Source organism: Apium graveolens, chromosome 1, assembly GCF_009905375.1.
Source record: "Apium graveolens cultivar Ventura chromosome 1, ASM990537v1, whole genome shotgun sequence".
In the NCBI taxonomy this organism is placed as follows: Eukaryota; Viridiplantae; Streptophyta; class Magnoliopsida; order Apiales; family Apiaceae; genus Apium; species Apium graveolens.
In genome coordinates this window covers 179,037,980-179,052,601 of record NC_133647.1, presented here as the reverse complement: position 1 = coordinate 179,052,601, position 14,622 = coordinate 179,037,980, and the positions used below count along the sequence as shown (strand labels likewise).

The following is a 14,622-nucleotide window of genomic DNA, read 5'->3' as shown; positions in this document are numbered from 1 at the left end:
AAATATTATGATGAGTGTATTTCAGTGAAATTAGACGGGGAGGGGGATAATTAGCCATAAGAAAAATGAGACAAACTATAGAAACCTTGTGTTTTTTTTTTTATTTATTAAAAATGGGAAGAAATGTATTCAGATTTGCAACAATCACAGAAAACGGGCATATCCTCGGCAGCAAAAGAATACGTTTGGAGGGGGGGGATGACAAGAAGGACACAACAGAGATTGAGACAAGCCAAGCACGTGAGCTGTTTGTCCTACTTTTTGCTTTTGCTTTTTGGTCTTGCCTTTCTTCTCCCCTCCTGCCTACCCATCTTTTCACTGCGCTCACTATTTCAAAATAAATAATTCCCCTATTAGTATCCATAATTATTTCCCTAAGAATTTGTTATTACATGGTCGAGCCCGTTTACATGCAATAATATTTGTTTACAGAACGTTTAAATTGTTGACGAATGAGATTTGAGAATGATAAATACATACCACTTTTTAAAAAAAAATAAAAATAAATACATACCACTTAATAAAAATTTTGGAAATAATAAAGACACGGTTAATTTTTTTGGAAATAATACATTTATTTATTTGTTAGGGGTATTAAGTATTAACTATGAATTTGGCAAAATAAAGAGTATTAACTATGAAACTGCTTCCCTCAATTTTCCGTGTATTGAGTAGTTTTACTTGCTATCAGTGTTCTTAAACAAGGATGATAGATACTCATTGATATAGACATCTTATAGTGGCTAATTAAATAATTACTCCCTCCCTCTCAATCATTTATATACAAATGATATGGATATTGAGGACAAGAAATATAATAAAATAATGTTATTTTTGGTAAGATAGTAATAGTAAGAAAAAAGTATAAAGTTGGGTATAGCGATGAGATCAATTAATATTTAATATTTAATGAATAAAATGAGTATAGTGAGAAAAGTTAGTGAATGTAGTTGAGTTTTATATTATTAAATTTTTACTATTTTTGATAAGTTTAAAAATGTATAAAATTTAATGAGAGATAAAAAGAATGTATAGAAATAAATGAGATAGATGTATAGTCCAAATCATTAATCGAGATATGAATCGGAGATATTTAAGAATTATAATAATATTTGATTATTAAATTGATATATCAAATTAAGATATATACTCCCTCCGTCCCTCCCAAATGTTTACATTTGGGTGGGGCGCGGAGTTTAAGAAAAATGATAAAATAGTGGAGGAAAGTTAAAAAAGTGAGTAAAGTAGTGGGACCGATTAATATTATATGTATAAAGTGGGTATAGTGGAGAGAAGTAGTGGATGTAGTTATTTTAAAAATTATAAAAATCTTACTATTTTTGGAAAGTTTTGAAATGTAAACAATTGGATGGGACATCCAAAAAAGGAAAGTGTAAACAAATGGGAGGGACAGAGGGAGTATAATGTAGTGATTGGTCGAATTTTAAAATTCAAATCTACAATATTTTATTAATCGATAAAATGGGTAAATTTCAGACCCATATATGCTTGCTACTTGAATTTGAAACCCAATAATTTAAACTGCATTTTACAGTGCAGCTGTTGTGTCAAGCTTTTGGCTGTTTGCGTGCATGACCTGTTTGTGTTGTATGTATCCTGCACATACAGAAACATATTGTACAATCTTGAAACTAGTACTGTACAGTAAAGTAGGATCAGGAAACAACTTGTGGGCATGGTTAGAATCATACTCCAACAGTGTACAAATTAAAATAAAACATTGAGCTAGCTAGCCAGAGCACTAGGTTTTCACAGATCTCAATGCACCCAGAAATTCAGGTTTAATATTAATTATACTACATCATAAGTAGAGTATATATGTTTCTTTCAAAAAAATTCTCTTTTTGTTTCTTTTTGTATACTCACAAGACTGCTGCTACTTTATCATCTGGGGTCCTTCTGTTTTTTATATAATATACTTACATTTGTGCCACTTGAGTTTTGGAGTAGTTACTAGTTAGATACTAAAGTTAAAAGATATAGTTCCAAGTATAGCAGTGGTGGGCTTTCTTTAATGGATGCTGATTCTCGGGCTTACTTGTAGTTTTGGTGTGAGATGATGTTTAGATAAGGCAATACTAAGGTGGTGGTATGTTTTTGATACAAATGATCATGTTTAGATACTAAAGAAAGTGAAGTTTTGTAAGAAAGAATGGAGATTTTGAGGGGGTTTTTCTGTGGAGTAGGCTTGTTGGTTTTGGTATTGTTGCAAGGCTCTTCTGCTTCTCTTTCTCCTTCTGGAGTAAACTATGAAGGTTTGCGCTCTCTCTCTCTCTCTCTCGCTCTCTCCCCCCCCTCTCTCTCTCTCTCTCCCCCCCCTCGCCCTCGCCCTCCCTCTCCCTCTCTCGCCCTCTCTCTCGCCCCCCCTTGCCTTTTTAATTATTCTCTACTTATTTGTCAACCTTATGCTGTTCATTAATTAACAATTACATGTGAATAATTTTGTGTATCTGTGTATTTATGTGCTTATTGATGATTTTGGTGATTTTTTTTGGGTTTGTTGCTGTGTTTGCAAAGTTCACTTTCTTGTCTTCTACATACATAGCTTCTCACTGAATGTCACTAATTTCCAAATTTGCATAATAATTTCCAATATTAAGATGAGTAAGTTGTGTAAGAAGAGATTTTGGGGCATAACATGATACATATGTAAACTGAACCAAACATGCTCGGATGTGCCTCGAAAGCAATGTATACCTTCCGGAGAGGGTGTGGTACGCATTCCTTACCCCTGTTCCCTACATAATATCTATGAAATTTCCAAAGTAGGTTTTTAAGGTATAGCCTTTTTCGATGAGAACTCCTGAAAATTGGAAAGTTTTCGAAATGTCTTGGCAATAAATATGTAACTTAATCATGGAAATTACATTTTAAGTCAATACAACTGTAGCTGTAAAGTTTTTGATTCTAATAATATCAGTTGATTGGGTATTTCTGTTTTGACATGAATGTTCTTAAATCTTATCTGTGTGTGTTGCCATGTTGATGCAGTTGTGGCCTTGATGGCCATAAAAAATGACTTAATTGACCCTCACAATGTGCTGGAGAATTGGGATATTACGTTTGTGGATCCTTGCAGTTGGAGAATGGTCACGTGCTCTCCTGATGGTTATGTTTCTGCTCTGTGAGTTGCTTGACCTTATTGTCATCTGTAACTTTTGTTCATCCATTATGTCTGAAGAAATCTGATGGAAAATTCTTAGACGCTTTGATTATTCAAAATAATCTTATATCTGTATGCTTTCCTCTTCTTTATTAGAGGGTTACCTAGCCAGAGCTTGTCAGGAACCTTATCTCCGGGGATCAGTAACCTCACTAACTTGCAACAAATGTAAGTTCACAAAAATTGGTTTATTCTTGAATTAGTTGTGTATTGTTGACACGTTCTGCATCACTTACCTTTTTTTTAAAGCTACCAGTTTCAGTTGCTACCAAAATTATTCAATGGATATTTATAGCTGATGATTTTCTTACATATGTAGATTAATGCAGAATAATGCCATTTCTGGCTCCATTCCCGATTCTATAGGAAAATTGGAGAAACTGCAAACACTCGATCTCTCCTCCAATAAGCTTCATGGTGAAATGCCCAGTTCGTTTGGTGACCTCGAGAACCTGCATTATTTGTGAGTTGCAAAACTTTCTCCATATTGACAATAATTCATGTATAAAAGAGAAGCAGAGGTGTCGTTAAGAATTGATTCCTTTCATGATAAATTTTCTTTTGAGCAAGGCAGGCGACTGAACAACAATAGTCTTGCTGGAAAGATACCTGAATCTCTGTCAGGAGTTGGTGGTCTCACTCTCGTGTAAGTCCATTCGTCTGATTTCCTCTACTTGTATTGATTCAGATTGCAGAAGAAACTGAAGAGCGTAACTCAATGATTTAATATTCTAACGGACATATTAATTGACTATAGCACATTCAAATATTTTCAGGGACCTGTCTTTTAACAATTTCAGTGGTCCTGTGCCAAATTTGTCTGCCAGAACTTTCAGGTGAGGTTTCCTTCTCTATCTCTTTATTCTTTCAAGTAGCATTCTCGTGAATAAGCTATGCAATAGTTAGATATTGAAGTCTTGTTATTCTTAATTTTCAGGATTATCGGCAATCCTTTAATTTGTGCTGAAAGTTCTGAAAACAATTGCTCTCTTGTACATCAAAAGCCTTTGTCCTTCCCGCCAGATGGTAGAAATCATTACATCCTTTAATTTTTTGTTTTTCTCTTGGTCAGCTGTTAGTTTTCCTTACAAACTTGATGATTTCTTTATTTCTTCCCCAGATCAAACTGATTCTGGGGCAAAGGACAACCACCACATAGCTATTGCTATGGGTACAAGTTTCGGTGCCGCTCTTTTAATCATTATAATCATAGGGTCCCTGGTATGGTGGCGATATAGGCGCAATCAACAGATTTTTTTTGATGTTCATGGTCAGTGCCTTGTCCTTTTGTACTTGTCCTTTATCTAATTAAATCTTTAAAGATTAATACTTACCAATTCTATGACTATTTTACATCCTATATATACATTAAACTATGGCTAAACTTCAGAAACATGTAAAATATTCACTTCAACTGTCAACATTTAAATTAAACCATATATTTATAGACGCAGAGAAAGTATACTATCCAGTAAAATTTTCATGTATTTTTAGCAAGGGTTTGTTTTGGCAGATCAATATGATCCAGATGTATGCTTGGGACATTTAAGGAGGTACACCTTCAAGGAACTTCGAACTGCAACTGATCATTTCAACTCAAAGAATATTTTAGGGAGAGGAGGATTTGGTATCGTCTATAGAGGTTGCTTAAATGATGGGACTACAGTAGCTGTCAAAAGGTTGAAGGAGTATAATACCTTAGGGGGTGAAATACAATTCCAGACAGAAGTAGAACTGATAAGCTTGGCCCTTCATCGGAATCTTCTCCGCCTCTTGGGGTTCTGCACGACTGAAACTGAACGGATTCTTGTTTATCCATATATGGTAAATGGGAGTGTGGCATCTAGATTAAGAGGTTTGTGCAAAAAGTCATTGTAAGTCTCATTTAATGCAATTTCATTTAATGTAATCCTCTGCATTTCAATATGGAAACGGGGTTCTCACTTCTCAGTAACAGCTGTTTCATAGAAATGCCAATATTTGACTATAAAAGGTACAGCCGGTCATTGTCATTCTGATATGATTCCTATATAAGGGGTCGAGGGAAGTACCGCTAGAGCAAGTTCACTTTGTTAGAAGATATCTTCTAGCTTTTAGTCTCGGGTTGTATAAAGTCGTGTAACTAAGCACAAACTCCAAAACCTAAATCTTTATAGCCCTTTGCTAGGTTATTAATATAAATTTGAATGTGTCTGTAAAGAATACTAAATTCATGCTAATCTGTTGTATGACTTGTATTTTCAGATCATGTTCTTGGCATGCCAATCTTGGATTGGTCAAGGCGAAAGCGGATAGCTTTAGGAACGGCACGGGGATTATTTTATCTACATGAGCACTGCGACCCCAGAATAATCCATCGCGATGTGAAGGCAGCCAACATCCTGTTGGATGAAGACTTTGAGCCAGTTGTAGGTGATTTTGGGTTGGCGAAGCTACTGGATCATCGAGAATCTCATGTGTCCACAGCTGTCCGTGGTACTGTTGGCCACATTGCTCCGGAATATTTGTCAACTGGTCAATCATCAGATAAAACTGATGTCTTTGGTTTCGGTATCTTGCTTCTTGAGTTAATTACAGGTCAAAAAGCTTTGGACTTTGGTCGGGCAGCTAGTCAGAAAGTTGTGATGCTTGATTGGGTATGTTCTTTATCTTGAACTCATGGGATTTCTGTCTGTAACTTGTAAGCAATAATCTTAAAGATGAAAATCTCTTGTACTTCATAGTATAAGAAAATGAAATTTACAGCCTTCTAATAGCTTGATTGTTTATCATCAGAGACAAGTGCAAGTACACATACAAGTAATCTAAAGATGTACAAATCATTATGTATGATATGGTTAGATGAAACTTATTTTGCTATATCAACATAGCAATTCTATTCGTTTAAACCGAAGAAGATGGAAAGGGTAAATGATGTAACATAGCCACAATTTGATCTCTTCTTACTTGCAGGTTAAGAAGCTGCGTCAAGATGGAAAGCTAGACCTAATTATAGATAAAGATTTAAAGAAAGATTACGATAAGATCGAGTTGGAAGAGATTGTGCAGGTAGCACTTTTATGCACCCAATTTAATCCTTTGCATCGTCCAAAAATGTCGGAAGTATTACGCATGGTGGAAGGTGACGGTTTAGCCGAAAAATGGGAGGCCTCTCAAAGAGATGAAACACCAAGTTACAGGACATCAGAAACCACTCCTGAAAGATATTCAGATTTCATAGAAGAATCTTCCCTCGTGGTTGAAGCAATGGAACTTTCAGGTCCTCGATGACAAATCTATTTATGCTCTTATCTCAGTTATATGTTGGTAAAACTATAAAGTGAGAAACATTTACTGGTGTTGCTAAGCGGTGCTTGTATTATGACATAGAAACAGAAATTCGGAGATGGGAAGCCAATGTATAAGCATTCAAGTTTATCTGTTGTACATAAATGGTGCATGTTAAACGATCAAAATTGTAGAATTTCTAGTTACTGTTAAATTCTGCCTTGCATCTGGTCAGGAGCAAGGGAGTAGTATGGTTTCCTCGAGGTTTCTTTATATGATGCTTGTCAACTTACACTCATGCTGTTGTTGGCTATTGGAGTTGGCTCGCGTTAAACAATATTCTTGAACGGCATGACTTTCTGCAGTTTATAATCTCTTATCTGCTGTAGTCGGAGTACTAAAGGTTGGTGTTCAAAAGAAGCCTGTGTGTAGTCTCCAGCAGACTCAACTGCTACTGAATGAACCCAGCATTTGTGGTAGTGTGCTGAGTAATGTTTTGTCCTCTTTTGTTTTGGTGCATTGAATACTAGTAATAGGTCTATTATAAATTTTGTTGGATCCAAATCAGGGTCCTCTGTTGTGTAGCTATTGAAAATTCTGCTCATCCTTCTTTCTTCCGTGATTGGCTAACTTTCTCATACATGGTTTATGATTATTTCATCAGAAAGTAAAATTAGCTAAACCAAATTTTTTAGTAAAATAATTGAAGTAATTGTAGAATCTTATCGAACATGTATTCATCCTTTGGATTAATTTGTAGCCAATTTCATTCTTCGAAATTGTCTATGTGAACTCTCTCGGAGCATCTCTGGCCGTCTCTCACTGATCTCTTAAATATAAGTTTGCTCTCTAGCAGTCTCTCATTGGTCTCTTAAATATAAGTTAGTATATAGATTTTCGTGTCAAACTCCAATAAGAGTCACTCCAACAGTTTAGCTATTTGAAGTCTTTCAAGTGGAGAGTAATATAAGAAATAGTCTTTCTAATGTGTGTCCAAATAAACACTAAATTTTATGAGTTTAGTGTATTTTTATTGGTGTAGTTGTAAATGCAGCGGGTGACCAATTAAAATGCACTAAACTCATGAGAGTTAGTGTTTATTGTGTGTCTTGGCATATATTATAAACCGTATAAGAAATATGGAGAAAAAGATTACTCCAACATTATCCGAGTAATTCCTTAAATCACTAACATCCACTAAGATTTTCTTGGCCATCCTTATTTTTAGCTAACCTTTCTACTCTTCTAACTTTTATTTTATAATATATATTTGAAGCAAATACTTTGTCTTTCTTCACTTTAAGTAATAATGTTAATTTTTAATAATTAAATATTATATAAAGAATGAATATAGTGAATGTTGTTGGAGTTGAGAATAGTTATTAATATATTAAGTTTCTAATATCTAATATTTTATATTAAATTTAGGAAATGAATTAAGAATCCGTTGGAGATACTCTAATACTCTTTATTTTGCCTCTAAGTTATATTTTGTTTATATTTCAAATTGTGCATAATAAATATTTGAAATGGAACATGTACATATCAATATTTTATTAATAAAAATAAATTAAGAAGTTCTCAAAATAGAGAAGAGAAAAGAGGCTTTTTAAGAGACACTGATAGCTTGCTGGAACTTGATCTTTTGACATGTTTTTTATATTTTGGTTTAAAAGTTTCTTTGAAGAGTCTATTGAAAATGTTCTCAATTCTCCAATTTCGTTTCTAACAAAATAACTGAACATTAATTTCAAAGTATAGCTAATTATTATAGAAAATAGCATGATAGATAAGATAACACATTTTTTTATTTTTACATTTCAGATTATTTAATTATTATTTCAGACAACTATTTATTTATTATTATGAGAGGCTCTACAACTACAAGTTAGAGCAACTTCAAGAGTTTCTTGCTCCTCTGCTCAAAAAAATTATTATTAAATGAGCTATTAGTAACTTAAGATAATAATTTGCCTTCTCATTTCAACAATCCTTCTCAAATTAATTTCCACCTATCTTTTATTTATATTTTGAACATAAATATTTCACAAAAACTATGCACATGTTATTTATAATTGAACACTACTAAACACTGACTTCTCTTATATGTTTTCATAAGAGAAATTTAAATATTTTAATTTGTTTTCCGAAAATATTATAAAATATTGAATTTGAACTATATAAGATATTATGTTAGCAAAAAACACTATATAAGATATTATCGTATTTTTTATCTACATAAACCTCATAAATTAATTTTTATTATAAATTTTTATTTTAAAAAATGGATAAAGAAAAATTATGTTGATATAAAATTAAGAATATATATATAACTAATAAAAAATGAAATAAGAAGAGGAGAGAGAATTTAAGTTTGAGAAGGAAATATTGACTCCTAAAAATTTGAGAATAATTTAGGAGTTTGTTGGAATTAATTTTCATTATATTATTTCTAAATGTTGACAGGTGTTGATTTAGGAGCTTGTTAGGAGATATTGACTCCTAAAAATTTGAGAATAATTTAGGAGTTTGCTGGAATTAATTTTCATTATATTTTTTCTAAGGCCTCGCTCCAGAATTTTTTAAAGGGAAGGAAGTAAGTGGTGATGAGATAAATACTTTCATCCCATTTTTGGAGTGAAAGTTTTGGAATGAAACTTTGTTAAATTTATATTCATTATCACTTGTTTTCGCTCCTTTTAAAAATTCGGAAGCACAAAAATGCAACTGAAATTACTTTAGTCGCCCACCACTTGCTTTCATTCTTAATTAAAACTCCGGAGTAAGGGGTAAATGTTAGACTTAGGTGTTGATCTAGGAGCTTGTTAGAGTTGCTCCGGGGCTTACATGAGCTGATCCAATCTAAAGCATTGACTTAACATGTCAGTTAAAATATCAACACCGACAAAAACACAAATAGCAAGCATTCACTGTGTGCATATTTGTGTAAGTATCTAATGTTCATTACTGTGATTCTTTTTATGTGCTGAAGAGTGTGATGCTAAATGGTCATTTGGTTAAAAAATGGAGTTGAAAAGAGCTGGAGTTGTATATCAGTTTGCTCGCATTGCATCTCTCAAAAGAGGGTACTTTCTGGATTTGTAGTTTTAGTTCTTTTACTAACTGTGTTTTTGTTCAATGTTTCATTCAAGACTCCTTTTTTAAACCCCATTTTTCAAGGGTTTAATAGCTTAAGTTCAAATTCTAGTTATTTTAGTAATGCTACTGATACAAATTTGACTAGTTCTTTTGATTTTATGCAAAATGGAGAGACTCCACAACCTAATGTTTCAGACGTTAAAAATGGGACTTTTGTTAGTGATAGTAGAAATGGAGGTGATTTTGAGGATGCCCTTTTGAGAAATTCATCTGATTTAGGTGAAAATGTTAGTGATAGCAGAAATGGAGGTGATTTTGAGGATACCCTTTTAGGCAATTCATCTTATTTTGTTAAAAATGAGAGCTTTGTTGCTAATAGAAATGTGATTGTTGAGGAAAGTATTGAGGGAAAATTCGAGGAGGGGAAGGGCAATGGAAGTTTTGTAGGTGAATCTGTTGGTTCCGGAGATGATTCGAGTTTTGGTAATGGAACAAGTTTTTCAAGTAGTGGTGATAAGATTGATAATTTGTTGGATAATGGAGAGAATGGTGCACTGCTTCCTAGTCCTGAGGTGAAGATTCCTGTAGTTTCTGCGGAGAAAGTTACTGCTATTACAAAACAATCACAAATTGCGGAAATGCAGAAGACTTCGTTGGAAAAATGTGATATATTTGATGGAAGATGGGTGAGAGACGATACGAAGCCATATTATCCTGCAGGTTCTTGCCCTCACATTGATACGGTTTTTGATTGTTACCTTAACAAGAGGCCAGACAGTGGGTTTGTAAAATGGAGATGGCAGCCAAATGGTTGTGATATCCCAAGGTAATACTATCTCAATTTTCTGAATAGATTTGAATTTCCCCTGTTCAAAATCAAGTATGGATTTGTACTAAACAAGCTAATTTATCAAATAATGTAGATATGTAATCTTAAGATTTAATAGCAGTCCTTGTATGTTAAATAAATCAATTCTTATGAATACAGATTTTGGGATATTGCCACTCATCTCGATTCTCGTCAAGTGCATTTGCCTCTCTAGTTTTTGAGTTGTATCATCTATCTTTAGCCGGTCCTTGTATATTAAATATATTAATTCTTATATATACACATTTGGGATATTGCCACTTATCTCGACAAGTCCACTTTCCTCTCTAAAAAGTTGTATCATCTAGAAATAAATTGTTATGAAATAGTCAGTTAAACTTTGACCTCTAACATTTGTAATGACAAGTCTGGGAAAAGATAGCATAGCAGCTCCAGTTTGTAAACTATCAATCTAGAGACTTCTTTCCTAATGTTAATTAAAAGAGGCAATATTTAGTGGTATAGTGTAAATAGACAATAAGTTATAGATCCTATGTCTCACCATATTGAATCCCATATCATTTTTTGGGTAATAGTTATATCTCTGATAGCCGTTCAGGTTTTGAAGAAACATGGTGAAGAGATCTTCTGTTCGATGAGTACTCAATATCTTTTATTGTCTTCTGAAGGTAGTAAAAGTCTTGAGGTGGGAGCATTAATAGGGAACATAAATAAGTTTTAGTCTTTAGAGCAGGGAGATAATGTTAACTCACCTTGAACGATGTTGTTGTGTACACTGTACACTGACCTTCTAGTAAATACACTATTACTTTCCTTTTAGATCTGTCAATTTGGTTTTTGAACATAGATCTGTCAATTTGTATCCGGGACTTCTCAAATGTCTCCGTAATCTACAAGTTGATTGAAATCATAGCAACTTCCACTTAATATAGTTATTCTTTTAACTTAGCATACTCCTACCAAATTATAGCTAACATTTACACTCTGTCGTCTGCTGTACGTCATTGCAGTTTAAATGCGACTGACTTTTTGGAAAGACTCAGAGGGAAAAAAATGGTTTTCGTTGGAGACTCACTGAACAGGAATATGTGGGAGTCTCTTGTCTGCATGCTTCGACATAGTGTGAAGGACAAGACACGAATTCATGAGAAACGGGTTCGGGAGATATCAGGGGAAAAAGATTTAAAAAATCAAGGATTCCATGCATTCAGATTTGAGGCAAGCATTGACATTTCACATTTATGTAAAGCAAGTTACTGTCTTGTCTTATTAGTTTTGCTTTTGGCTCTATTTGTAGGACTATGATTGCTCTGTGGATTTTGTAACTTCTCGATTTCTTGTCAGAGAGTCATCTTTCGAGGGAAAGAATGGTTCTTTAGAGACACTAAGCCTGGATCTAATGGATCAGAGCACTTCAATCTATAGCAATGCTGATTACTTGATCTTTAACACTGGGCACTGGTGGTCGCATGATAAAACCTCTAAAAGGTTAATGCACTTCCTTCATTTGCATTTTATTTTCCTCAGTCTCTTCGTATATTATCAGCAGTATTATTATGTACCAGTATACCACACACCTGAGAATTTGAAATCTGAATGTATATGATAAGAGGGGATTAAGTAGTATATATAAAGTTTACAAAAAGTAAAGGACTTATGCTGCTTCCCAGCACCTTACGATGCAAAAATCTGACTAATCTTTTTCGTTTGTTAATATTGCAGACAAAACTATTACCACGAAGGTAATATTGTACACACAAATCTGAAGGTCTATGATGCTTACAGGAAGGCACTGAAGACTTGGGCTAGATGGGTTGATAAAAACATCGATAGGAAAAAAACTCAGGTTATCTTCAGGGGATACTCAGCCACCCATTTCAGGTAATTACTGGTTCCTTCTGCGTTGCATGTGGTCACTTTTATTTATCCTTGTATTATATTATGTCTAACAAATAGAAAAAGTTCTTGTTTTGTTGGATATATATGTTTGTCATACAATGTATAGCATTTAAATAATTAAAAAAAGTTTGCTTTAGCAAACCATGCAGCTTACAAATTCACTTAATATTTGCTTATTGGAAATTTTATAAGCCTGTTCTTTATGTAATGCTTGTCAAACAGTGTTACTGCTGTAGTTGTTTTATGAGAGTTGTTTCGAGTTAAACTGTATTCTTGAAAACCTACTTTCTTCCGTTTACAATCGCTCTGCTGTTTTTGTCAGAGGCCTGTGTGTGGTCTCCAGCAGACTCAACTACTACTAAATGAACCTGGTATATATTGAACTGTACCGAGTAATATTTTGAATTTGTCTTCCTTGCTTTGTTGGTGCATTGGAATCTAATAGATCTATCATAAAGTTTGTTGGATCCTAGTCATGGTCAATTTTGTTTAGCCATTGTAAATCTGCTTTCCCTTATTTCTTTAGTACTTTAGGCTAACTCTCTTATATGGTTTTTGATAAGTTTTTCGCAAGAGTAATATCAGCTATCCAAAACATTTTGTTAAAACTAATACCAGTAATTGTAGAATAGTTTGCCTACATATTTTTCTGTCCAAAATCTGTTATGGTTACTCAATAGTTTAGCATTCCATAGTTTTTTAATGTGATGCAGAGGAGGCAATTGGAATGCAGGAGGTCAGTGTCATCAAGAAACTGAGCCAAGTATCCACGACATACACCTAATTAAATATCGTTCAAAGATGAGAGCTCTGGAGCGTGTAATCCAAGACATGAAAACACCAGTTATATATCTAAATGTTACTAAGCTCACAGACTACAGAAAAGATGCACATCCTTCCATTTACCGATCAGAACAGGCTGTGGTGCATTCTGCGGTGCATCCTGAAGATTGCAGTCATTGGTGTTTGCCTGGAGTACCGGACACTTGGAATGAGTTGTTATATGCTTCTCTCTTGAAAATTGGAACAGGATCATGGAAAGCCTGAGAGTGCAGGTTCATAAAGTTTTGAGGCTGAGATCTTGTCAGTTTTCTCAAACTGTGAAAGGTTTGAACTTCGTGGTGGTTCTTTCTTCACTATGATGTACATGCATATATGATCATATATAAAAAGTCCCATTTTATAAACAGATAGTAACACATTGTGCAGTTTTTGTTTGCACAGTATTTGTGAATATAAATTCCAAATGTGATTGTTTCATCACAGTGCTAAACCTAGAATGACATGCTGCAACCTGTAACAACAGTATTCAGACAAGGAGAAACTTGTTTAAACTAAACCTTCAACAAAAGAGCTGCAGATGTGATTTTATGATCTCATTGTTATATTATGACCAGCTATAAAGAAAGAAAAACTAAATCCCCCTCAATGCTCAGCTAGATGTAAGCAACTGGATCTGTATTTTGTAAAGAAATTGTTTAAGAAATTCCGATTAATCTGATTATAATATAAATCTGCTTATCGAGACAAGCATGACCTTGGAAAACAAATTTCAAAACCAAGATTTTTCATGTACACACAAACATTTTTCTCAATCTTCAATAACAGTACTAGTTGAATAATTGATTGTAGAATACAAACACCAGTATATCAAGACTCTTGTAATTAGGAACCTTAGCAAACTCAACTTTTATTCATATATAGATAGGATATATTTTTCTCATAGAAAATCACACAGGTATTACATTACCATAACATATGGTGATATGCAGATAGAAATCCAAACAATAGCTATAAAGAAAACTCGAATAAGTCGAGTTCATCGCCTTTCTGTGACTTGCCATTTTGCAACACATTAGCCAAAGCCTCATCATACTCAATGTGATAGAACTTCTTAGAATCTTCATCTTCAAAATCTTCTATATAGTGCATGAAAAAGCTCTATATTGATTAGCAGACCATGCGGATGGCTAAAGCATAAACAAATTGTCTAAATTTGGAGCATGGCATGAAGTTAATCACTCATTACTCCAAATTGCCATGTTTTTCTTAATCCATTGAAAGATTAGTAGGTTTTACCTCGAAGAAACTATAACATATCAATGGCCGGAAAAACTAGTGGAGAAATTAAGTTACATCCCTAGTGCCTTTAAATAGCGGATCAACTAGAAAGAACTCTAATTTTGAATAATTGCATCATTATCCAAAATAGTCTTTTACTATTTAATTTTGGGTTAAATATCAAAGTGCTCACAACTTAACTGGAGGACTTCAAAAAACTAATCAAGTTATCGGGGACTCATTTGCACCATTCAAGTTTCAAGTAATGACAGTGCCGTTAAAT

The 14,622-nt window shown here is 33.8% G+C and overlaps 2 protein-coding genes across 4 annotated transcripts; both read left to right on the top strand.

Annotated features, from left to right (window-relative positions):
• The first annotated feature begins 1,669 nt into the window (after nt 1-1,669).
• Nucleotides 1,670-7,068, top strand: LOC141672174 (protein NSP-INTERACTING KINASE 3-like). Its single transcript, XM_074478692.1, has 11 exons — nt 1,670-2,276; nt 3,013-3,145; nt 3,281-3,352; nt 3,504-3,647; nt 3,759-3,830; nt 3,961-4,020; nt 4,122-4,210; nt 4,305-4,454; nt 4,698-5,039; nt 5,429-5,820; nt 6,137-7,068. The coding sequence occupies exons 1-11, from the start codon at nt 2,174-2,176 to the stop codon at nt 6,452-6,454; spliced, it is 1,875 nt and encodes a 624-aa protein (XP_074334793.1). The 5' UTR covers nt 1,670-2,173; the 3' UTR covers nt 6,455-7,068.
• A 2,205-nt stretch (nt 7,069-9,273) lies between these two features.
• Nucleotides 9,274-13,538, top strand: LOC141672157 (protein trichome birefringence-like 2). Of its 3 annotated transcripts, none has more exons than XM_074478675.1 (5): nt 9,274-10,376; nt 11,390-11,597; nt 11,677-11,867; nt 12,102-12,260; nt 13,012-13,178. In XM_074478675.1, the coding sequence occupies exons 1-5, from the start codon at nt 9,457-9,459 to the stop codon at nt 13,034-13,036; spliced, it is 1,503 nt and encodes a 500-aa protein (XP_074334776.1). In that variant the 5' UTR covers nt 9,274-9,456; the 3' UTR covers nt 13,037-13,178. The 3 variants fall into 3 exon arrangements, with proteins under 3 accessions (XP_074334776.1, XP_074334780.1, XP_074334768.1); XM_074478679.1 differs by having other exon boundaries at nt 12,974-13,107; XM_074478667.1 differs by having other exon boundaries at nt 9,278-10,376; nt 12,992-13,538.
• The last annotated feature ends 1,084 nt before the right edge of the window (nt 13,539-14,622 follow it).